We start from the raw sequence: 26,669 nt of genomic DNA, 5'->3' as shown, positions 1-26,669 counted from the left end.
GTAGAACTTGAATTGCTGAACATATTTTATCCATCCATCCATCCATCATCCGCCGCTTATCCGTTCCCGGGTCACGGGGGCAGCAGCCTCAGCAGGGATGCCCAGACTTCCCTAACCCCAGACACTTCCTCCAGTTCTTCCGGGGGGAGTCCGAGGTGTTCCCAGGTCAGCCGAGAGACATAGTCTCTCCAGTGTGTCCTGGGTCTTCCCCGGGGTCTCCTCCCGGTGGGACATGCCTGGAACACCTCCCTAGGGAGGAGGGACATGCCTGGAACACCTCCCTAGGGAGGAGGGACATGCCTGGAACACCTCCCTAGGGAGGCGTCCAGGAGGCATACGATACAGATGCCCAAGCCACCTCAGCTGACTCCTCTCAATGTGAAGGAGCAGCGGCTCGACTCCGAGCTCCTCCCGGGTGACTGAACTCCTCACCCTATCTCTAAGGGAGCGTCCAGCCACCCTGCGGAGGAAACTCATCTCTAAGGGAGGAAACTCATCTCTAAGGGAGCGTCCAGCCACTCTGCGGAGGAAACTCATCTCGCCCGCTTGTATCGGCGATCTTGTCCTTTCGGTCACTACCCAAAGTTCATGACCATAGGTGAGGGTAGGTGAGTAGACTGACCGGTAAATCGAGAGCTTCGCCTTTCGACTCAGCTCCTTCTTCACCACGACGGTCCAGTACATCGACCGCATAACTGCGGACGCTGCGCCGATCCGTCTGTCAATCTCCCGCTCCATCGTTCCCTCACTCGTGAACAAAACCCCGAGATACTTGAACTCCTCCACTTGAGGCAGGACTTCTCCACCCACCCGGTGAAGGCACGCCACCCTTTCCCGGTGGAGAACCATGGCCTCGGTTTTGGAAGTGCTGATTCTCTTCCCTGCCGTGTCGCACTCGGCCTCAAACCGCCCCAGCACATGCTGAAGGTCCCGGTCCGATGAAGCCAACAGGACAACATCATCCACAAAAAGCAGAGACGAAATCCTGTGGTTCCCAAACCGGATCCCCTCCGGCCCCTGGCTACGCCTAGAAATCCTGTCCATAAATATTATGAACAGGACCGGTGACAAAGTGCAGCCCTGCCGGATTCCAACATGCACCGGGAACAAGTCTGACTTACTGCCGGCAATGGAAACCGGACTCCTGCTCCGATCATACAGAGACCGGGCAGCCCTTAGTAGAGGGCCCCGGACTCCATACTCACCGAGCACCCCCCACAGAATGACACGAGGGACACGGTCAAATGCCTTCTCCAGATCCACAAAACACATGTAGACTGGTTGGGCAAATTCCCATGAACCCTCGAGCACCCTGCGGAGGGTATAGAGCTGGTCCAGTGTTCTGCGACTGGGGCGAAACCGCATTGTTCCCCCTGAATCCGAGGTTCAAATATTGGCCGTATTCTTCCCGGGGAGGCTGAGAAGTGTGATCCCCCTGTAGTTGGAACACACTCTCCGGTCCCCCTTTTTAAAAAGAGGGACCATCACCCCGATTTGACACTCCACCGGTACTGTCCCCTTCCTCCATGCAATGTCGCAGAGGCGTGTCAGCCAAGACAGCCCTACGACATCCAGAGACTTGAGGTACCACTGAGGAGCTTACGAACCACCTCAGTGACCAAGTGGCAAAAAGGAATGTTGCGGAAGATGCAAGTGCTACCGTTTTGACCTCCAGTGCACACAGCCGTGTGCCTGCAATTGTGATGATTAGAAAAAATGTGTTACAGAAATGTGAGGAGGGGGGACTATAATTTGATGTCAAAACAATCAAAATCTAATTATATAATCACAATCCAGGTCAAAAACCATATAAACTGTCTTTTGCCTGAAGCCATTTTGGAAAATGGCAGCCATGTTGTTGTTTTATTTGCATGGCTAATGGGGGAGGGGGTCGGGGGTCCCAAGCTTATAGTCTGATGTCAGAATAATCAAAATTGGATTTTCCAATCACATTCCAAGTCAAAAAACATATAAAAACGGCTTTTGTGGCAGCCATTTTGGAAAAGGCAGCCATATTGGTTTTTTTTGCGTGGCTAACGGGCTTTTTTGAAAAAGGAGACCTAGAACATACTTTGTGCAAAATTTGGCGCTTGTCTCACAAAGTGAACGATCGTTTCACTAATGTGCCTGGCTATAAGCAGATGTAGACAGCAGACACTGAGGTGGTCAAATGGGGGGGCTGCAGGTCATGATGTCAGCAGGCATATAGCATCTATACATCCACACAGACAGGTGGACGCAAGCAGTGGGATGATCAGAGGGTGGGACTGCAGGTCAGCATGCAGCTCCTGAAGCTCTGGCCTGCAAACATGCACAAAAGAGAAAAAGAGGGGGCAGACCAGCACAACAAACTACAAAAACAATGGACAACAATGATGGCTATGAGATATACTCATAATTAATAAATGTAAATGGAAGAGAAGAAGAGAAGAGAAGGAGAGGTGATGGGCACCGCTCAATTGACCATGTTGGTGTCCCCCTGCAGCATAGGCCTATAGCAGCATTTCTACAACGAAGCTATGTTTGACACAAACTATTATAGTTTTGACCAGACAGGGTGGGGCTTCTCCGGCCGGACGTAGTTCGTGGAAGGATCACGTTGTTCCGGCCAGATCCTCCCCACCCCATCTGGCGCCCCGATTGGCCAGAGGGGGCATGTATAGCCCAGGACTGCTGCATGTTTTTGTGAGGGTCGCTCACATTGCTACCCAAGGGAACACGGGGAGAACATGCAAACTCCACACAGAAAGACCCTTTCGCCAGCCCCACCCAGGGTGTGGGCACCGAAGTCATCGGATAACTTAACACACATTCAGCGCCCACAGTGTCCCCGGCAGGGAGTTAAGCTCCTATGGTTGGAAACCTTCCTCAAAGGAGCAACTGCATCTAAAGCTGAGTGCAGCAAATCAGCAGTGTTACTATCAAGGAAATCAACATATGCAGAGGTAGAACCTAGGTCACTTGCCTCAACTGCTTAAAGGTATTATCCATGATTTTAGAGAGCTATCAAGATTTGAAAGTGGCACCTCCTCTAAGCCCCGCACCCTCCTCCCCCTCCCATCAGCGCTCCGTCCAAAGCCACGCCCCCACAAACTTTGGGGAACGCGCATTTGCAGGAGTCGAGTTTTCCAGGACATTTTGGACAGCACATTTTCAACAAAACTACCCCATATCTCATTCACCTGTAAGCGAGGCCGGTTTTAGGGGGGGGCCGGGGTGGACTGTGCCCACCCAAACGTGCATCCTGCCCACCGGCGTCTCCATCCCGGCGAGAGTGGAGAGCAGAGAGCGGAGAGCAGCTGGCGGTGCGCTGCAGGCTCTAGAGCCACGGCTACGCCGTACCCTACGGCATACCCTACGGCGTAGGCTACGGCGTAGCTGTGGCAACAGAGCGTGCACGGCACCGTAGCGCTCCGCCAGCCGCACCGGCGCTCTCCGCTCTCGCCGGGACGGAGACGCCTCCATCCCCACGGACCTCCATACTGCTTCCAAACCGGCTGCTGCGGCTCTTCAGTGCGGCTTCACGTGTCCCTGCGGGCTGCTGCTGCTGGGCGGAGAGTCCTGTAGCAGCAGCCCGGACCGCTCTGCTCCCCGCTCTCACACACAGCGGGGACCGAGCCGCTCTGGAAATAACTACATAATAACTACATACTGGGGGTCCGTGGCAGAGGGGAGGGGGGTTACACTGGGACACTGTGAGCCGTGGAGGACCCGTGGGAAGTGGACACGGGGGGCTGGAAGCGAGTGCGCGCATGGGACAGGGGGGGCGGCGTGGGCGGCATGAAGGCATCTGATTGGTTCTTTCCCCCCCTGCCAAGCCTCTGGTCCTGGACCAATCCGTTTAATTCGGACCGAATGAAACGGATTGGTTGGAGTTTTTACATGATTTAAGCTGGGAGCGGGAGGAGGGGGCGGTGCTTAGAGGAGGTGTCACTTTCAAATCTTGCTAGCTCTCAAAAATTGCATACTATAACTTTAACTATCGTAGGATGAGCAATGAGATGAGCAATACGATGAGCTCTAGATCGTTGGCCACAAGCTCTGGCACCAGCTGGATCAGCCATCTTTGGCCCGGGGTCCTCCCAGGTTCCAATGAATTTAAATTAGCATTTGCTAATGATAACTTGAACTCATTAGCTGTTTCTTCTTTGCCAAAACACTATGCATTAGTCCTCTTGTAGTGAACCATTAAGTGAATAGAAGATAAGTAGGATTATGTGAATTTTTTTGTCAACTATTAGTTAACAGCAGTCAACAGGGCTCCCAAGTCTCACACATTGAGCGTGAGACACTTGGAAGTTCACACGCTCACACGCCACACATGGCATTTCTCACTCTGAGAAATTATTAACTTCACTTCAGAGAAATTCGAACAGCCCATCTTACAAACGAGTCAAAGGCAGACACCTGTGCTGAGCTGAACAGTCATCCAGCTCAGAGCAGCTGTCTTGAGTTACCAACCTATCGGCCAATCAGAAGATAGAATTTTTTTGTTGCTGGGTAAGGTCTGAGTGTCAGCTTCAAGCACTACATCTGCTGTAAGACAACCACCCCAAATGAGCCATTCCTCATTGTGTGTGCCCCCCCACAATAAAGAAAAATCCAAGCAAACCTCCCTCCAAGCAAACTTCAAAACTTGAGAGCCCTGGCGGTAAACTAGCAAAGGGTCATTGAGACGTCCAAGCTCAGGCAGTCCTTGTTTAAGGTGTTGTACCTATTTCAGGCGTTGTTTCATTGGGGACATTTGAAATGAGAATGAATGAACAGATTCAGTCAGAATGAATATAAGGCAATGTTTTCATCATAGCTTAGGATAAGCTAAGTTATAATTGCGGTAACTGACGTAAGGTGGATGTGTTTCAGTCAGATATTGGGTTTGTTCATTCTACCCATTTACCTGTTTTTGGGGCAGAGTGAAGCCAATTCCTGCTAATATGGTGTTGACCAGAGCCCCGGAAAATTGTTTTCAAAACTATTCTTCAGAAAATCTAAACCTATTTGTGACATCACATAAAGTTGTCCAGTTCTTTTTATACAGTCCATGATTTCCACAGTGGCTGAATGAGTCAGAGGAGCGTGGACACCAGTCGAACATTGGCATCTACAGAGGTCTACTGAGCTCAGGTAGGCCGAAGTTTTGGCATTGCAGAGGACCATGCATGTGGACCAGAGAACAGAACAATGTGAATACATAATTTGCTAATCATATCAAATAAGAGAAAAAAATATACTTTATGAAAAGATTGTGTCCATATGGTGTGTATATTGTCCATCTGTTCGCTTTTGATGCAACTTTCATTAAACATCTTAAAAGTTGAGTGTGAGTTTCCATCACCTGACTTCACCTCTCTTTGTGTTTTAGTTTTTTCCTCTGAATGCTAGCTCAGAGTAGGTTGGTTTGTTGTTCAATTCGCCCAGCTTATGCTCACTTGTTTGAAAATTCACTCTGAGAGAAAGACAAAGCGAGAAAAAAAAAGATCTGCTTTAAACTCACGGTCAAACAAGTCTGAGTCAATCGATACTTATTTCATACAGAACCACCGTATGCAGGACTCGGATCCCTGCAGGCGGGATGCTAACCTCAGATCCCAGTGTGGATTGAACATCTTTGCTTCTAGTGAATCATAGCAACAGACCTGAAAGATAAGTGTGCTTTTCTTACTTCACTTGATAGGAAGTAGATTTTGCATGCAACCTTAACTGGATGAAACCCTGAGGTAGAGCTCATACAGTGGAGGGATTTTCCCATCTGAGTGAAATGGTCCAAAAAGAGACGCTCTCCTTGCTAATTGGTGGAGAATGAAACTGTCCTTCAGTTTTTAAGGTTTTCCATGTCAGGATATAATAATAACTTGTCTGGTCCTTACAGGTCATATACAGTACATAGGTCAAAATAGTGAATTTTTCAAGTTGTGTAACACAAATTGTTACCATCCATCCATCCATCCATCCATCCATCCATCCATCCATCCATCCATCCATCCATCCATCCATCCATCCATCCATCCATCCATCCATCCATCCATCCATCCATCCATCCATCCATCCATCCCATTCTGTTCAGGGTCACAAGGGAACTGGAGCCTATCCAACTGTCTTTGAGAGAGAGGCAGGGTACACACTGGTCATGTCACCAGTAGATCACAATGCCACACGGAGACAGCCACATAAGTTAAGCAAGACAAATTAAAATATGTGTTCTGACACCTGTGGGGCCAGGATGATCAGATTATTAAACCACTGACTGGGACCAAAACTCAGCCATGGATAGATCATTTCCTCATGTCTTTTGGCTCCTGGACCAGAAATTGTATTTGTCTTATTTTGTGAATATGTTTAATGTGAGCACTGCAGGAAGAGTAGAAGCGATGGGACAATCTCAAATATCTGAACTGGAATGAATTCTAAGCATTTCGAGAAAATTTTGTGTAAATTTGATTTTCAACTGTTACCTTGTTTTTTTTTCTCTATTTTTATTACTGTTTTGGTTCTGTGTTTCATTAAACTGAGATGTTATTTTCTTAACCCATATCCTAAACTCATTAAATAAGAAAAAAACATTGTCAACTAAAATTTCATTCAAATCAGATCTTTTCCATCTGATTTACCATTCTACTATTGTAATTACTTTTGCGTGCTGCTGCTCCCACCGAGTTCTGTAGTCATTAACCTGAAGGTTGAGGTGCCGAAGTGCCTGCAGACCCCAGAAAACACTGTGTGTGCACTCTGTGTGTATGCTGCAAGCCCTATTATCTCCAGAGAGATTTGATTTATATCCTGCCTCAGTCTGTTGTTTGGCATCTTCTCACTCCCTGCTACCCTCTGTCCCCCAGAGTAGGAGCGAAGCAGTCCTGCCCATCAAAACAAATTATTTCCATGCCAATGGCCTTACATAGCCTCATCGACCCGCTTTTAATTTGGAGCAGATAATTCACAATAGTTTGGGTGTCACAGAGGACTTTTTAGAATTTAAATTATTAAAAAAACAATAAGATATTGTATTATAACTTATAGCTTTAAAGTAATAATAAAATGGTCACAATCTCATTTTAGATAGCATTTTTTTAAGGTAACAAAACATCAGTATGATGTCATCTCACTGCTTGTCGTGTCTCAAACAAACAGGGATCCAGGTGTAATGCAAATTAAAGCACAGCTGGAACAATAATTCCTCCTATCTTTAAGAAGAAAAAGAGAGAGACAGAGAGAAAAAAAAAATTATTTCATACTTGTACAAAAATGACATTAGCACACAGGCTCAGCTGGAAGCCATGGCTATAAATGTCAGCATCCATTTTTAGGAGCTAAAGGCACATAAGAAGACAGCATCTGCTACAGGTGTCCTCAAAGTACTACATATATATGAAATTTATATGAAAACTATCTTGAGGGCACAGTGAGACAGAGAGACATAGAGTGCAGACGTACCTCATCAGTTCTCCGGTCCAGTGATGAGAAGAAATCACCTCAGTGGCTCTGGGCTGTTACTCAAGTCAGTACCTTTTAAGATGATTTGACAGGGCACATGAATACACTTGCAGTCTTTCAGTCCAGACATTTGGAGCACATAGCTGCTTTCACAACTTACAAGTACAATATAGTGTTTTATAGAAATCAACGTATAGCTGTGCACCCAATCATCAAGAAAAGCACGATACTACTGCTAGACAAAAATAATAGGCTGAAATAGCCAACGGCAAAGCATTAGTGAGGTGACAAAAAAAAAACGCTTATCTACATTGAGCAAGCAGACTGAAGGAAGAAAAAAAAATCACATTATGGTTTTGTCTTTGAACTAAAGTCTAGAAGGCACTTGATAGCAATGACATGGAAAGATTAAAAAAAATGTGGGTGTAAATAAATCTGCTTCTTCCTTGAGGCTGTTATTAGCACAAGGGGTGGTGGTTATGGTGGTAATGTGGTGTAGCCCCCTGCAGGACCCTCAGCATCATCACTCTTATCTGATCCCCAATGAAACTGTTTACCCATTAATTTTCTTTTCATTTAATTGGCAGATGGAAGAGGGAAGAGGCAAGCGTGTCCCCTAACCCTCCATACCCCACCTCCTTCTAAATTAGCCTGCAGGTTTATCAGTCTCCGCACAGTGGCCCTTTTTCTTTCTTTTTTCCCCTCCAGTATCTCATTCATTTCACTTTGTTGTCAATTCAAGATGTGAACTTGATGTCTTTGCCCTTTATTGCACATTCTACACCCTAGCTGATTATTGAATAGTAAGGGAAAAAGAGGAAGAAAAAGTCTCTGTGAAAGAGTTTTAATGTAATGTTAGAGATGAGAGCGATGCAGACTTATTTCAGCCTTTTCACCCTTTCCTCTGACCGCATGGACCAATCAGTCCATTTGTGCCTATATGACACAGGCGTTGGTGTGAAAACTCTCTCTGGGATCGAGGACTACGGCAAAGTGAATTATTGCGAGACAGTTCATCACACCATCAAGATGAAATTAAATAAACACATAACATATGCATAACCTGTGGAGGTCAGTTCATTATTTCAAAGGGGAGTTAATAACTCTATACATACTAACTAGAATGTGCCAAACTTTGAGTTTATAGTATGAGTGATCACACCAGCACCCGTGAGTTTACCTAAAAAGAACTGCGGAAATTGATTTGAAGGACTGTCCAATTTCACAGTTTTTCTTTTTAAAAAGAGGGAAACAGAGGTAGTAAGAGTCACAATGAAAGGATTTTATTAATACAGAACAAGTCTAAATGAATCAGATCTGTGACAAAGATGGCAAGCGCTGGCACAGTTAATACAATCTTTTGCTGTCACTTTGATGCTTTCATGCATAAAATCATCATGTGTGGAAAATAACAGTCTTCCAGGCATAATAATTATCTTTAAAAGAACATATTATCACTTGGCAGGATGAAAAAAAAAACAACAAACAGACAAAAATAATTCAAAGACCAGTAAGGAAGGTCGCATTTCCCAGAAAGATAGTAAATGTCCCTCTTACTTTGAAGGAAGTAAAAAAAAAAAGTTTGAATCATGTGGTATCCTTAGATCTGAATTTGTAAATAAGTTCAGTTCCAAGCAACGTGTTATAACTCCTCCGGGGAAGGTCAGAACTGCATCAACATAAAATGGTCTCATGGTGACCTGAGCAAGAAAAACTTTTCAAATTAGGTCCACATATTTTTTCTTTTGCCCATGAAGAAAACTATAATCTTCTGCATATTCAAGTTCTTTCCACTCCATCATTTATTTTCTTTTGATGTGGGGTACCTTTCAACTTTTTTCGCCTTTTCACTGATTCATAATGATTGCCGCTGATGGCACCTCTATTTAGAGAGATTTTAAAATCCTCCTGAGAAGCTCCATCATGTGCTCAGAGTGCCTGCTTCTTTATCGTTACAGGACTAAGAGCTGTGTGCCTGTGGTGTCCCTGTTGTCCGCACAGCACAAAAATGATAAACAACATGGTAGAAGGTCATGTTAGGAAGTCTGGGAGAGCGCAGTGCGAATGGAGGGAGGTGGGAGGGAGATTGAGTGTTCTGTGGAAAAGTCATCAACTTCCCCCCCACCAACAGCACCCCTCCCATTTTCAGCTCAGTGAACTCTTTAGTGGAATTATTGATGGAGCTGGCGAGGCACAGAGGACTGGGATGAAGATGTCTCAATCCCTGGGCAACACGACAAAAGCTGTGGGAAAGGGTGAAGCGAGCAGAAAGCACAACACATGCAGTATTTATTGCTGTGTACGATATAAGAAGAGAGAGAATGAAAGATAGAGGTAAAGCAACATAGATCTCATCCAGTACTATTCTTTTATCTGTAATGATGGAAAATAGTCTACATTAAATGTAGCCATAAACAGAAAGAGAGTGTAAAAGGCATTGAAAAATGTGTATCCTTCGTATGTATTGCATTACTGTTTCAATATGCTGAAATGCATTTCAGTTAGAATTTTAGGCATTGCTTCCGCAGGTATAGGGACGGTTTCATACACTTATCTTGTTATAATCAGACATTTTTGTAATTGTACTTTTAATCTAAACAAGTACCACAAATATATTTGTATATATATATATATATATATATATATATATATATATATATATATATATATATATATACATATATATACATATATATATATATATATATATATATATATATATATATATATATATATATATATATATATGTGTGTTTACTACTGGACAAAAAAAAATTAAGTGAGACTGACCCTTAATAAATGCAGTGTATCTTCTAGCACTCTGAAGTGGAAAGGCTTTGGCTGGCTGTAAAGGGACTTGAAGGAGAATATTTTGATCTTTGCATTTTTATAAACACAGTTCTCTCCCAAATATCAAAGTCCACTTTAACCCTTATAAGATTCTTGTAATATTCTGCCCCAAAATACTATTCCTATAGTTCTAAGGGAGGCCTGATTAAATGCTCAGTCTGAAGAGCAGCAGGCTAGCTGTCCCAACGGGAAACAACATCCAGCATTTCAGTGGTTGACACCAAAACAGTCTCTGGATGGTGGCATCTTGAAATAAGCTTTCCACTATCTTGTTTTAGCAAGCCGGACCAACTAAAGTCTTACTAAGAGACTGACAGAGGTCACTGGCTTACTGGGGCACCATGGATGTTTGATGTACTCTCTCTATCTGTGGGATGTGGAGACTCATGAATATTGATCACCACAGTGGCAAATACTCTTTTTGATAAGACATGTAAATGGTGTTGTTGCCTCCAAACTTTAATTGGTTTCATTAAAGAAGAAATGGAAAAATTACAATCATAAATGAAAGAGTTCTCGGTATTTAATCATATAAGCGCTTGAGCTTCAAAAGCCACCCGCTCCCTGCACCCCCGGACCAGAACCAAAGTAAAAAGACCTACAGCAGCATGTGGCAAAATTAACCAAGACGTTATTTTTTTCTTTGAAAGGAAAGTTGAACCATTTTAGTGAATATTAGAATGTAATTTATTATTCAGACATGCACAAATATTGAAAGGAATACATCATTTCATTGGGTTTTATCAGGAGAAATGACACGTGATCAAATCGCAGGAGAAGAAAATTAATTTCAGTTTAATTCAAGTTTCTTTATAGAGCATTTATTACAACACAAATTGTCTGCAGACACTTTCTAGAGACCTAGAGCATGACCCCGAGCAATTATTACATAGATAATGGCAGGAAAAAAACTCTCCTAGTGGAAGAAAAGCCTTAAACCAAACAGCCTTGAGCAGACTCATAAGGGGGGGACCTTCCTGCTGAGGGCCAGCCAGGTAGCGCAGGAACAGGGAGATGGGAAAGAGAGAATTTAAAAAATCCAGGCAGTGTGTAGATACAGATCCAGACAGATCAAACGCAAACCCAAAACTCACTGTTCACAGTTTGTTGACATGAATAATTGAAACCATTTATTACAAGCATTTCCTCGAGTTCAGTGGAGTTTGTGCATTCCCTCAGCCTGACTGGCCACACCACTTCACTTGGTGCAAATCCTCTTCATGAAAAGGGCCCATCTACAACCACCTGTGCAAAACCCATTCTCAAAGGGCTGGTGACAGGCTGCTATACTGCTATACTGTTCATGGTGTGATGGCAGAAAAAGTGCACCGTCATCAAGTTTATGTGACACAGATTTGAAACACAGATTAGTAGTGTGTATGAACCTAACTTTAAAATCATATTGAATCACTTTGAATGGAATAAGCAAGTCTAGTGTTTATTTTTCAGCAGTGAATATGGGGGAGTCGCACCAATCATCACTTCCTTTTTGTTGTTAAGACAGAATAATACAAAATGATTAGAGAAGCAGTTCCAAGATTTATTTACAGTATCATCTTTTGACCCTCTCTAATGACAGAGATTAGTCATTTAGGTCGTATTCCAAGTCTGATTGACTAAACAATGCAAACCTGTTATCAAAAATGAAATGAATCTCTGACATCAGAGGAACATTAGGATCTCCTGATATAATAGAAGGATTTGAAAACATGACTGCAAAGAACAAGGTCTAATTTTAGCCAGCGAGGCAGGAAATTGTCTGTTTTTCTCAGTTTCATCATACTTACACTACCTTATGTGTCTCCCTTCTAGGGCTAGCACATCTGTTTTTTCTCCCTACTTTTTTTTTTTTAATTAAAACTGCATGCTTGAGGTTTTTTTTCCATTTGGCTTTTGCTTTTGCTTTTATGCATTTCATCCAAAGAAAACCAAGACTGAATATGTCGTTTGTGACTCCAAAGAAAGATTTGGTTGATCTATCTTGATCCAAATGAAATATAACACATGTTCAGCAGTGGCCTTGTTGCTTCCACCTCTTAGCCCCTTATATTTCCCACAACATGTTTTTCAGTCACCAGCAGGGAGGGATGACTCTCATGTTGACAGTTAATGAAACTCACCACCCCAAGATTCAACAGCGGCTACGCTTATAAACAGCAGTCCACCTGATGTTTATTCATAGGATGACCAAGAGGAGGACTTGAGTCAAGGAAGACAGACTTCAATATGGCTGGTGTCCCTTCTCATAAATACCACAGTCATAAAGAACTTCCCAGCATTCTGTTTATAGTGATGACATCATCATCAGAAGGTGACTTTTTATGATATGCGCTTATGATTAAAAAAAAGAAAAAGACTGATGAAAATGAGGCTGCAGCTTAAACACTCACTGAGGGCAATACTAGACACATGGTAGATTCACAGGTGCTCTGTGAGCTTGATCTTATGCTCCATTTACTTCTATTTTACTTGATCAATAAGCCAACCTTGAAGCCTCTGCAACATAGATTTCAAAGTTGTACCCATTTATTTTTGGATTTCCCTACCCTTCACATTCCTTTTAATCCCCACATCTGTGGCAAATGGAAGCCTTGCTTTTCTTTTCTTTTTTTTAAGTTTTTAGTGGGGTGCAGTTTACCTACTGATGCCAACCAGCTTATTTCAATGTCAGATGCACTTATATTGCCCTCTAGAAGTGTAATATCAACACCCTACAACAAAACAGCTGTGGTGCTAATTAGTTTTATTCCGAGAACTTGCATTGCGAAACTCAGAGTTCATTTCTGGTAAGTTTTGGGGGCACTTGAGACCAAACATTACCATAAAGGAGAAGAGAACCGCTCTATTGAAAGATTTGAGAAAAGAAAATAAGTCAATAAAGAAAACCCCCAAAAAACAAAAATAAAATGACTTGGTCATGGTGTTCCGAAATAACCCATTCATGCATCCTGCTCATGTGTTATCGTCGACCCTCGGGTGACTCTCCTGATGTGCATGGTCGGTTCGCTACAACGAAGACATGCAGTATCTCAGATAAGAATACTTCCTTTCCTGCTCCAAAATGAGAGAGCAGTTTTTAAAATGCCACCAAATGACACTGTATCTGATAAAGAGTTAGTAAATGTTAAAAAAAAAGAAAGAAACAGGAAAGCTGGGCTGCAACCCCAGAATTTTTAATGATTCATGAGTACGTAACATACCTCAAGTTTGCCACACATGTCATTCCTTCCATCCATTACTGCTCAATTTTTGACTCACTAATGCAACTCTTACACACACACACACACACACACACACACACACACACACACACACACACACACACACACACACACACACACACACACACACACACACACACACACACACACACACACACACACACACACTCTTACTGTATTAAGTTTTATAACAAAATTAGACAGCAACAATTTTTTTTGGTAAATGTTTCTACTTATTTTTCAGCCTGCCTACTCCGTATACCGTAACTGTAACAGCAAAACAATTTAAAGGAACAGTGAACTATTAAAAAGAGGAAGCTTTAATTTCCAGAAATAAATGTTTTTCTGACTCAGTTCAGAATTTTAAGATGCGCCCACTCATTGCCAAAAATATCCATAATTACTCATGTTTTATTTATTTCCTAAATATGGAGGTATATAATAGCATAGATTAACTAAAGATACAACAAAGATTCTAATAGAAATTTGATTAAGGTAACAATTGAGCCATGAAAAATAAAGAGAGACAATGAAATAAATTGAATGAGAAGAAAATGTGGAAATAAATCTGTTTTTGGAGTTTAATTTAGCTTCAAATTAAACTCCAATTAAACTAAACTTCAAATTGAGCACATTTCCTGTCAGTTGAATGCATCTGTGTTTCTCTGTGATTTTTTCCATTTAATTTTCATATGTCACAGTAAAACATCTTGTTTACATATTTCAGAGTCCCCATACTGCTATTTCAAATACAATATTACACACAATGTCTGTTCATCAGGCTTGTACAAGCTAATTATACATCAGTCAGCAGGAAGTTGGTTAAACAGTCATCACTGACACACACCCAACAGTGTAACTTCCTGCTCTAGTCTCTCTGTGAATTTGTGGTTTTTGAAAGAAACTCAGAGAGCGAGAGAGACAGAGAGTGAGCAAAAGTAGCTGGATCTGGGTGGGAAGTCTTTTAGCACTAAATAAAAAGTAACAAGTCGTAGCTGACAGCAGCATAGAGGCCAGTAATGGAGCCACAAGAGATCAGAGAGGGATACTTAGTGAAAAAGGTAAGATTTTCTTTATGGAATATCATAAAATGTATTTCTTGACAATATTATTGTGAAACTTGTGCTATACCTGTAAACATTTCTGACTCTGCATCTATTTAGAGTCTCTGTGATGCTTGTTGAGATCTTGAATTAGTATAAATATATATTTCATAGTGCCAATTTTTGTGTTGGGAAACCAAAATGTATCTGCAATCCTGAAAGCAGATACATTTGAAACTAATATTTAAACGAGACAATGTACAATTACAATTCAATTTGAAATGTAAAGGAGTCACAAAGTTGAGAACTAAAAGTGACATTTTGTCGGGGCAACAGATGCACCACCGCTCACAAAGTTTCAACATCACACTCAAATACACACTTCTGTCCTGAAGCTGAAATAGACAAAAGTTCCTCTTTCTGTTTCACAATGCCTCTCAGACACAAAAGTCCAACCAAAGACCTCAGTTTGTAGATCAGGCACTCACCGGCCACTTTCTACAGGCATATGAATATATGAATATATATGATACATTGTATATAGTGAAAGCACTGTGAAATTAAGTTTAAAAAAAAGAAGAATTTCCTGATTGCCACATGCAAACAGGAATTTACTGTATACAATATATCTAAAAATGAAAAAACACAGGGTGAATGTGATGGTTTCTCGTATAAGCTGCACATGTTTGTGTTACTTCTTTGTGTCCACAAGTTGAATGAGAATACTAATTACCTGCAGTCTGAAGGCCAACTTTTATGTGCACATTTTCCTCTTTTACTTTCTTAAATTTGCTTATATGCGACATGACATTTATTATCACATTTTCTCAAATAATTTATTTCAAAGTACTTCAACTGTGTTTCAGTATCATGGTCAAGTCAAGTAATACTAAATGTGTTCCTCTTGTTAGAGGAGGATTTAAAGACATGGTGCAATGGTATAATGGTTTACATCATCTCATGATGGAGTGGGATAACCCACATGTTACCATTTACACATGAAGATGACAATGTGTAGTACAAAAACTTCCCTTCTGAAACAGAGATGTTGTCATTCCAAGTGATGTGACTTTCTCCGGTTGATTGATTTATAGCAACAAAACCCATATGAAAATTCCAAATAACGTCTCTGCAAAGTTCATCCAGGATATGTTTGGAGGATTTTATTACACATATTACCTATTTCAGTTCACTGCATGGCACAAAGATTCAAATGTGGGTTATATATATATATATATATATATATATATATATATATATATGTATCTTGGTTGCAAAGTCTCTCTATTTTAGACAATGTTACTACAAAAGCAGCAGCTACCTGAGTTATTTGAAGATCTTGTGATGACATTTTAGGCATCTTGGAGACTTCAACAAGCTGTCTCCTCTTGGGCTGAATTTGTTGGTGAAAATAGTCCTGATAAAATGTGCCATCATTTCAAAGCTTCAAAAGCTGTGGAAAATCTGCCTTACAATATTGTTACAGACATTTTTACAGACTTTTGGACATTCTCTACATTAGTTCTGATGGTCTCAAGAGCCGCGGGCTCTAATTCGTTAAACAAACACCAATCAGAACCATGTAAAATAATGGTTTGTCTGGTCAATGAGTTCACACCCTTGACCAGAACCATAGTTTCATTTCTGCATTTTGACACAGCTAACACATGACAATTTATTTATATAGGTATAAATGTGTTGCACAGTGTGATTCCCGGTGGTTATTTTTGTAAAAAGGGAAAGATGAGGTGAACGACAAGCACATACCCTTGGTGATGCTAATATAAGCATGAATCACTGTGTTCAGTTAGATAAAAACATACAGCACCCTCAAGCATTTATTCTGCAATTTTGCTCAAGGCTCCCCGTTGTCTTATCGATCCTCAGGGTACGGTGCTAAACTCCTGGAGGGCAGTGTGGGTGGTGCTGTCAGAAGATGCAGTGGAATACTATAAAAAGAAAACAGACCAGTCGCCGAAAGGAATGATCCCACTAAAGGGAGCCACATTCGTCAGTCCTTGCCAGGATTTTAGCAAAAGGATGGTGAGAAAATGTCAAGCACACATGTCAAGTGTAAATCAGAGTTAGGATTGAAGTAGATTTAAGAACCAATGCAGTTCAATTCTTCTGAATCTCTTCATCTTTCTTAACTGTTTATCTAAAGACAAATTGTACTGGAACTGACTGAGTGTGCTTGATTCAGCTGGTCTTCAAGATTACCACAGAAAAGAAGCAGGACCATTTCTTCCAAGCGTCACACGTGGAGGAGAGAGAACTCTGGGTGAAGGACATCAAGAGGGTTATTACCTGCTTGCAAGGAGGGAGACAGTTTGCCAGAAAGTCTACAAGACGCTCCATTCGCCTGCCTGACAAAGTCAACCTCGCGTATGTTTGCCTCAGTTGTTTTCAAAAAACAATTTAAGCAATGCACTAAATAGACTTGTTTTCTTATGAAAATGCATCAGTTATTATTTCTGAAAGCTCTGCAGTTGAAATAACAGACAGCATTTTCTAAACTTGCTATATTAGCTGCTTGGGTTTACACCATTACAGATCCGAATGCACTTTAGTCAACTATCAACTATTTACAGACACCTACTACTGCAGGACAGTTGCTATTTGAGTGCTATTGAACTGAAAAGGGCTTACGCTGAGACATGGAAGGATATTGTGTTAACACTGTGTCTTTTCAGTGAGCTGTACACACTGATGAAGGACCAGGATGACGGGGTACGAGAAAGGAAGTTGGAGCAGACAAATCGTGTTTTCAACCACTGTTTCACAGGTACAGCTGCTTTGGGTTTATCTGTGTTAAAGGTGCTGAGGATTTTCTTTGTTTCTTTTCCGGTTCTTTTGACCATCAAGGGTCCTTAACACTTTTCCCCGCTTCTCAATTTGTGCACAGGTGCGACAGTGGTAGAGTGGCTGATTTCAAAAGGGAAAGCTAGAAATAATGCTGAGGCTCTTATGTTAGCAACGGGGCTCCTGAACGAGGGCTTTCTCCAGCCTGCGGGCGACCAGTCAAAGGAGGCAGCGGAGAGCGCAGAGCAAACAGCCTTCTTAGATGATCCAAAAGCCCTGTACTACTTTGTGAGTTTGTTTTAAATCAAACATTTTCTTTTTCCTTTATTGTGAATGAACAGCACATGGTAGGAAAATAAGCAGTCAATATTAACAAGGTTGGACATAATCCTTTTAAAACTACATACAGCAGTACAGCATGTGGATTACAGTTTGAGTGCATGTCTGTGCTTGCAGGCAGACAGTGGGTTCTTCTGTGAAGGCTACTCCAGTGATGAAGATGAGCTTATGAAAGATGAATTCAGAGGCAACATCATCAAACAGGGCTGCTTGCTGAAACAGGTGAACCAGACAGCCATTTGCATGCGTGTGTAGTGAGGTGTGAAAACATGTTTCCGGATTAAAGACTGATATTTCAAATTCTTGCACAACACAATTTAACCATGGTGAACAAAAATAACAGCAGTAAAGAAAAGGAACAAACATTTGACTCTGACGGAACCAAGTTTATTGAGACATGTCGTCATGTCTGATGAATCTCATTATGTTACTACAGGGACATAGGAGAAAAAACTGGAAAGTGCGGAAGTTCATACTGCGAGACGACCCTGCTTACATGCATTACTCTGATCCCTCAAAGGTGAAAATACTGGCATGACATACACTTGCTTAAAATATAGATGGAAAAGGGCTATTTATGTCTTTTTTCTTCTCTCTTCACACCAGGCAGATGACCCTCTGGGCTCGGTTCATCTCCGTGGGGCCGTGGTTACAGCTGTGGAGTACGTGCCCGATGGTGAGCGGGGCTGATGCCTTGGGGTGCACATGTTGCTTCTCGGCTGTGACCAGGAAACATAGCTTGCGTGTACTGTCAGTAGCGTTTATCTTCAAGATGGCCCTTTTAACTCCTTTTTCCTCTGTCTGCTGATTTCAGCCAAAAAGTACGACATCGATGGCAACCTCTTTGAGATCATCACTGCAGATGAAACTCACTACTTCCTCCAGGCTGCAACAGGCGAAGAGAGAAAGGAGTGGATCAAAGCGATACAGACAGTGTCCAAAAGTGGAAAATAACAAGGGTAGCAGAGCAGCAGGGAAATATCCGCCAGCTGCGGTTCTAATGAAACTAAATTTACTCTTAAGCTTTGTGCTGTTTTCTTTCATTGTGACATAACAGGCAAGTTGGACTTACTGTATGTACACATTCTCAAACTACTTTTAGAATATGATTGTGAACTATGGTACAATTAAAATGATGTAAAGAGAAATAAATATGTACATTTAATCTCAAAAAGTGAGAATAAATAAGTAGTAGCCTTTAAAAAAAAAAAATTAAGTATCAATGAGAAGACTGTTTGTATATGGTCATGTACCTACACATAGATATGTTCTGTTATGTGAATCAGTTAAGCAGCTGTTTTCTAAAAAAGGAGAAAAGGAAGGGGGTAAGGTTTCAGAAAAAATGCAGAAATAGTATGAAAAGCTGTCCTTGTGAGAGAAAAAAACCCCCAACTGTTTCAAGGCCTATTTCTCACTCACAGTGGTTTTCTGATTTCCTTTATCGTTCGTCTTTTCAAAAGTTTAAGACAGTTTCTTCTATCGCACCATAACAGAACAGTTCCTAAGTGTGAAACGGCTCTGAATCACACTCTGCCTTCACATTTTCACAGTCAGTTTGCAGCTCACAGGCCTGCTGCATCTGGGAGACAAACTATCAGCTTCAAAAGTGACAGAGTTTGAGTGACAGGATTACTACAAGTGAAACGTCTGTTTACTGTGATTACAACTGAAATGACTGACCATTTGAGGATAGCGCTGAGTTTATCACAACCTGCTTCTTATTGCCATTGTTCTGCTTATCACTTCCATTCTTTGCATTGCTGATTCGCTGAGGGCTAGGAAAAAGTCAAGCAGCACCTAGATTATAACAGTGTTTAATCCCCAGCTCAGTCAAAGATAACTGGAGGAGGCAAATAATGCCAGACAACAATGGTAAATTAAACTCTTCCCAGTTTGTCAAATTTATTATAATAGAATAATCCCCTAAAAAGGCCTTATCTCAGTTTAAATAGGCGCAAGTTACATGTATGGTTCTCATTTATGTTACTCTATCCTATTATACCACATACTCAAGACCAGATAATAAAAAACCCTCATTTGATTTCAGTTTGACTTTGGAGATGACAGCTTTGACTACTAATAAAACCTTTTAGTCCTGAGAACCACATTAAATCATGCTGACAAAATTGCCCTTTCAAATTTAATCCTACGCATAGGTGTTAAACACCCACTCATTTTTCGTTCATGCTTCAACTTGAGCAATGAAATGTTATCATGAGAAGATACAGTAATTCTGCACAGAATAAATAGTTATACAGAGTAAGTACCAATGCTAAGGTTTGATTTATCATTGAATGATATAAATTATATTAACTAGCCTATAAACGTGTCATATTAGAAAGTGTAGACACAAGCTTACGTTCCACTTTTAGACATTTTCACCCTCCCTGCGTATTAGATGCAGTTTACCATTCCAACACTAGGGGGCAGTATTTATCAACCTAACGTTCTTCGTTCGAGTCAAAACAAAGCAGCAACGTTGCAAACGGGGAACTTCATTTCAAATATGAAGGACCAATAAACTTTATAACTACTAGATAAACTATGAAAAATATGATAAAATGCTTGTCATGATATATCTAAATATGCAGTAACATTTCAAGACTTGGATTGTTGTCCTCATATAGCCTAATGTCAGGTTTGCATGTGCCCTATGATGACTACAGAAACGGTTCAGTCTCCTGTTAAGAATATCTGAAATGTAGAGATTCAGCAGTCGTAGAAATTTCAAAATTGCAGTGTCTCATACATGATGTTTTTTGTGTTGTATAGTTGTTAGTTTTCTAGAAGTACCTGAACTAATGTCTCCATCTTACCTAACATTGTAAGAAATGTAAGATCCATGCCATCATGCTCAGGGTGTAAGATGTGTCTCTATTATTAGGAAGCCACATGAGTCGGGAGAAAACTAGTCATTGTACAATTTCTAAGCCTATATTTATTATTTTCTAGAAAGGTAAATGACTAGCTAAAAACTAGTTATTGCAGTATTTCCTATTCCTTTATTCTAAATTTGCAATGTTTTCTTCTGCAACATATCCTGCTCAGTTCCTGTTTATCTTCAAAATGAAGAATTAGTGTGGTTTCTCTGGTTTTGACTCTAGTTTCCAGGGGGCGATAGCAACTGCTGCAGAAGAAGCTGTGTCTGATGCTACTGGGTGTGCATATAATCAATAAAAGAAATTAAACATGTGACGTAAACAGAGTGGCAACCAGAGTAGTATCAGCAAAAGACTTCCAAAATGGTGTGAAGAGGAGGTGGAGGATTTTGTAGTAAAAACTAGCTGATCCAAGTTGTTATTAGCTATTCTTTAGCCATCTTGGCTTGCACACCCCTGTATAAATCTCTGCATTAAGCTCACCCCTGACCCTTGGCAGTTGGCTCAGTGCATTCTGTACCTGTGAAAATGCCTGTGAATGGGATTCCCAGGCATGGCTGTCCAGTCTGATGGAATGGATGAACTCCACTGAACTTGAAGGAATGATTGGAAAATTGATTTCTTTAGCTTTTATAGGACTCGAGCCCCAAATCGTTTTTCAAAAGCCATGAATCAGTTGACCAGGTTACCGCAACCCACCATCATTATACACCTGTATATGTTGCTCGCACATCCCTCCAAGACTCTGACTTGCCAAAGATAAACAAGTAGTTTGATATAAGTAATTACTCTCTTAACAGGCCTTTTTGTTTTATTGAGTTTTTCATATAAAGACAGTTGCATAGCTTTGTTTTTATAACGCAGAACTCAGAACTTTTGCATAGAAGGTGATGAAAGATACAAAATACACATTAAAATGCAGACGAAATGTGTCGGCTTTAATGTTTTAATATTCCCTGCATTATTAAAGCATGTCTCCCTCTGATAAAAAAAAAACAACAAAAGGGTGAAAAACAAAATAAAACAAAGTAATTGGTGGAAAAAAAAACTATCCCTGATGTAATATGATGGAAATAAATGGACAAAAAGAAAGAAACATCCAAATAAACTATTTTCTAAACTCTTGTCAACAGCAAGAAGGATCCATTTATTTTTTTGTTTGATTCTTGCTTTTTTCTGACACATTGTGAGCATTGTGCCATCCGGGAGGAAGAGTGAAAAACAGGTACAATTCCTGTGTGAAAATGAAAAAATAGGCTATTTTTTGAAGTAAACTTGTTTAGCAAAGGAACTACATTATAAAGCATTTCTGCAATTACACCAGCCTGTTCCCAGAAAAATCATTTCCTGACCATTCCAAGATTACAAAAAGAATCCAGATTGACAGTTCATTTTTGACTAGATGTTATCTAACTGTGCTTCTTATTCAACTGGTTACCCCTCAAGAAGTCTTTTATGAGTTTGTTGACAAAAAGCAGCTTTAGATTGAATCTGTATCCTGTTGTTAGATCCCAGTCCAACCAAGGTGAAGTCCTTCAAAGATCCTTGCACCAAATGTGCTTTTGCTTTATTCAAAAGTTCAAATGTCTGACTCCTCATTATTTTTGCTTCGGTTATAACACAGCTTTGCTTTTCATGGACAATATATTTATAATTTACTGACAAAAATGATTTCGCACTTAAAAAGATCAAACATTACATCAAACCCATGAAAAACCAAACAATCCATAAACGCTTAACTCGGAATAAAATAAAATGAAATAAGATGTCTGGTTAATTTACAATAAAGGTTTATTTCCTCAGCAGGAATGACAGCCACGCTGAAAAGGTGCTGCTGAAAAGGTTAGATAAAATATGTAAATCACTTGCTGTGAACTTCAGTGTCCTCCAATATGCATCTCATTAAAATCTCAGTTATAGCCAATTAAACACCTGGGATGGATTTTGAACAAGTGAAAGGGCGTCTCAATCCCATCATCAAAACATTTACTGAGTTAATATTGTGTTTTTGGTTGTAATGACTACAGCTTTATGTTGTTAATCCATCCAAATCAAATCTGTAAACTCTAAGAGATGTTGCTAAGCTACTGTCATGATCCAGGGTCTTGGTTGGTTTGGGATTCACGACACAGTGTTCCAAACAACCTATGCATCTTGCAGTCTTACTGTTGTGGTTTCAGTGGGCTTTTTCAGACTGGTCTTGATCTTCTTATGGTACTGAGGTGCTTAATTTGCCTATTTGCTTTTTTTCATTCATAAGGTTAACTTTACTTTCTCTCTTATTTGGTTTCCCTTTTCAAAAACTATTTTTTTAGAAAGTGAATGAGCCTTGTTTCAAAATAACTAAAAGACTTTTTTAGACTTTTTGGAAGTTTTGAAAATTCTAGTGAAGCTAATATTTCTTACCACATTAGCAAAGATATTTCCTTAAAATAAGGCAACTTTGACTAGATTTATGGAATATTAGGCTTTTTCTAGAGGGGCTATTGGTCCAGTGTGCTCTGTCCTGATTGTTTACACCTGTGTCTCTTTAACCCCTGCATCCATGCATGTAACTTTCCTTACTTGTTTTTGTTTTTTTTATTTCTTCTCTTCTCTGAATTATCATTCTGTTGGCTGTTATGCCTGTGTTCCTTATGGTGCTTCTTGTCTTCTCTAATTAGATTGGTTTTTGTTTCCTTTTGTTCCAGAGCAGTCAAGCATGTTATAAAAAGTGTTCTTAGAGCTGCAACTGTTGCTTCCCATACCTATGTATCCAAACAATTTTAGGTTCAGTGTTCTACTCAATCAAATCAGCACGTTAAAAGTCCATGACAGACCACACGAATGAGGACTGAACAACTACAGTTTGTTTTGAAGGGTTGGATGAATCCTTTTCAATCTAAGAACTTGGAAGCACAACAGAGCAAATACACAACAGAATCAAACGGGTTCTGAACCAACATTCTGAAAGATAATTCAGTAGTTCCTGGAAACCCAGGTTGGGTTATGAAGTGAAGTGGCTCCAATGATGCTGTCGACCCATGATCTCTTTCTTTTGCATTGAGGTGACACCAATACGCGTGTGAACTTTCCAGCCAAGTGTGGAGAAATTAGAATAAGACTGAGGAATGAGGAATTAAAGTACCTCGTCATGAGCACGAGTTTGGGCAATGGTGTCGCTAGAGATGCAGCCCATGTTTTTGGCCTTTTGACTATTAAGCTAGCTTGAAAAGGACAGCAGAAATTCAAAGCACATGCATGTGACAAGGAAACCCTGTGGCAGTTTCATCACATTGCAAAGGAATTACTGAGGCAGGAATGGTGGTTACTACTTTGCGTCACCTTCTGCCACCAGGATATGAATAATGAATGGAGGCTTTTATTGCTTTTAAAAGTTGAAAATGTACATTATGACATAGGCAGTATGTGGTGAAAAGAAGGGTTTCTAAAAGTAGTTTTACCAAAGCGTCCCAGACATTTTCATTGTGGCACCATTCCCAATGTCTGTGATTTAAATCCTGAGACAAGTTTAGGTTTTAGTTTTGTCAAGAAAAGAAGAGGAACAAGGCTCAAATCTAGTTGAAAGGAACTTCTTACAGGTGTTTCATTTAAATGTAGATTTTCCAGAAGTCACTCTGGGAAATAGAATAAATGTCTTAATTTTCAACACTTTGCACAAAAGGCCTTGTATCATGAGACTCGCTTCATTAAGCAGCATGAGGGTCAGATTTCCCCAAGAAAAGGAAATGAAAACTGGAATTCTTGCAGTGTTTGTTATGGTGTCTTAAAGTAAATTTCAACCTCTCGAGTCTCAAAGTATTGTACAGATTTAGAATACTGATTTAGAAAGACTATTTGAATAAAGGCCAGACCTGGCCTTTCAGGCCAGGTCTGTAACAAAACAGAATCTATCATATTTCAAATCTTGTTTACCAGATGATGCTTTCCACCGGCAATGCATTACTTTAAAAATTGTGCTGGATGTCACACATTCATGCCCATCTGTACAAACATGATAGTCATATGATGCATATTTGAGAAGGAAAAACAAGTTTACATTGGTACCCAAAAGTTTTTCTTGCAAATTCCATGGGAGCCAAGGGATCAAAGAAACCCAGCAGAACACATTAAAAAGTCACAGTTTTTGAACCAGTGAAAAACAGACAGAATACATCTTTTGAAATAAGTGTTGTGATCATACAGTACCTACTTTTGATGTATTGCCAAGGCAACATGATTTGAAGTTGAAGTTGGGTGGAGCTAAATATGAGGAAGCTGCGTCTGTGATGAAACCGCAATCTACATCTGAACAGGTTACTGAATAAATACATCACTTTAAATATTTTCTCACCTTCAAAAGACACGTACTACAAAAAAGAAAAAAAAGGCCTGTGTATACTTCAAATTGTCCATTTTGGTGTCTGAAGTCAGTGTTGACTCGTACTCTGAAAAAGAAGGTCTGGACCTTCTCTACATTTGAAACCATATATTTTAGGGAGCCATTGAGATTTTGAGCAACAAAACATGTCACGCTAGAACTCACGCTTGAATCTTGTAACATGGACTTTATAAATCTCTAAAGGGCCAAAATACATCTCTGATCTCCTGGTCCATTATGAACCAGAACCCTCAGGTCATCAGGGCCTGAGTACGCTCTGTACCCAGAGCTAGAAACAAAACTCGGTGAAGCAGCTTTCAGCTTTTATGCTCCTCACATGTGGAACAAACTCCCAGAATGCATCAGAGCTACTGAAACTCTCAGTTGCTTTAAATCGAGCTTTTTATTTACTGCTGTATTTCAGTTATCTCCCACATTGCACTGCAACCTTTATTTCTTGCATCTCATTTGTTAATTCTTTTTAAGTGATTATTTTAAGTCCTGTAAATTATGTCTTACTATTTTTGATGTCTTTGTAAAGCACTGTGAATCACTCTGTTGTTGAATTGTGCTATATAAATAAACTTGCCTTGCCTTATTCTGCTTAGTGAAAGTCAAGCTTCCATGGGAAAATGGAATGACAAAAGAAGACATGACAGTCTTTTTTAGGTAATCTAATCAAGTAAATTTCATATTTTTAAGTTTTGAAAGGAGACGATAGCTATAAAATCTTACCTCATTTAAATATTTACAATATTCAAATTGATTCAGAAATACACACGTTATTTAATAATTTCAGCACCATTGGATTGACAAAGTGGGCAGATTGGACTTTTCGTTCCACATATCCACAGTGTTATTATCATCTTCTATATGACTGGAGGCTGATTTTTTCCCAACACCGGCTCATGACAAATTTGGTAAAATTTCCTTGTGTGGTTATATTCTCCCCTAACTCGTGAACAAGATCCCGAGATACTTGAACTCCTCCACCTGAGGCAGGACTTCTCCACCCACCTGGAGAAGGCACGCCACCCTTTCCCGGTGGAGAACCATGGCCTCGGTCTTGGAGGTGCTGATTCTCATCCCTGCCGCGTCGCACTCGGCCTCAAACCGCCCCAGCACATGCTGGAGGTCCCGGTCCGATGAAGCCAACAGGACAACATCATCTGCAAAAAGCAGAGATGAAATCCTGAGGTTCCCAAACCGGATCCCCTCCGGCCCCTGGCTGCGCCTAGAAATCCTGTCCATAAAAATTATGAACAGGACTGGTGACAAAGGGCAGCCCTGCCGGAGTCCAACATGCACCGGGAACAAGTCTGACTTACTGCCGGCAATGCGAACCAGACTCCTGCTCCGATCATACAGAGACATAGTCTCTGTAGACAGCCCTCATAGACAGCCCTTAATAGAGGGCCCCGGACTCCATACTCACTCAGCACCCCCCACAGGATGACACGAGGGACACGGTCAAATGCCTTCTCCAGATCCACAAAACACATTTAGACTGGTTGGGCAAATTCCCATGAACCCTCGAGCACCCTGCGGAGGGTGTAGAGCTGGTCCAGTGTTCCACGACCGGGACGAAAACCGCATTGTTCCTCCTGAATCCGAGGTTCAACTATTGGCCGTAATCTCCTCTCCAGTACCCTGGCGTAGACTTTCCCGGGTATGCTGAGAAGTGTGATCCCCCTATAGTTGGCCTGTACTGTGGCCAGTAGTTGACGCCTCCCTAGGGAGGTGTTCC

The 26,669-nt window shown here is 40.9% G+C and overlaps 1 protein-coding gene across 2 annotated transcripts; it reads left to right on the top strand.

Annotated features, from left to right (window-relative positions):
- The first annotated feature begins 14,346 nt into the window (after positions 1-14,346).
- plek (pleckstrin) lies at positions 14,347-22,034 on the top strand. Of its 2 annotated transcripts, none has more exons than XM_061745622.1 (9): positions 14,347-14,560; positions 16,430-16,585; positions 16,746-16,927; positions 17,236-17,327; positions 17,448-17,632; positions 17,801-17,905; positions 18,120-18,203; positions 18,290-18,359; positions 18,498-22,034. In XM_061745622.1, the coding sequence occupies exons 1-9, from the start codon at positions 14,519-14,521 to the stop codon at positions 18,635-18,637; spliced, it is 1,056 nt and encodes a 351-aa protein (XP_061601606.1). In that variant the 5' UTR covers positions 14,347-14,518; the 3' UTR covers positions 18,638-22,034. The 2 variants fall into 2 exon arrangements, with proteins under 2 accessions (XP_061601606.1, XP_061601605.1); XM_061745621.1 differs by having other exon boundaries at positions 16,403-16,585.
- The last annotated feature ends 4,635 nt before the right edge of the window (positions 22,035-26,669 follow it).

This window comes from Cololabis saira, chromosome 17 (genome assembly GCF_033807715.1).
Source record: "Cololabis saira isolate AMF1-May2022 chromosome 17, fColSai1.1, whole genome shotgun sequence".
Classification (NCBI taxonomy): domain Eukaryota; kingdom Metazoa; phylum Chordata; class Actinopteri; order Beloniformes; family Belonidae; genus Cololabis; species Cololabis saira.
Note: the sequence above shows the minus strand (reverse complement) of the source record. Positions and strands in the feature narration are given on the sequence as shown.

What these genes read in the sequence shown, in the direction of transcription:
- plek (XM_061745621.1), top strand. Translation starts at nt 14,519, where the DNA reads ATGGAGCCACAAGAGATCAGAGAGGGATACTTAGTGAAAAAG. An exon ending in AGGGATACTTAGTGAAAAAG is followed by an intron (nt 14,561 to 16,402) that starts GTAAGATTTTCT and finishes ATTTTGCTCAAG; the next exon opens with GCTCCCCGTTGTCTTATCGA. An exon ending in CCTGACAAAGTCAACCTCGC is followed by an intron (nt 16,928 to 17,235) that starts GTATGTTTGCCT and finishes GTGTCTTTTCAG; the next exon opens with TGAGCTGTACACACTGATGA.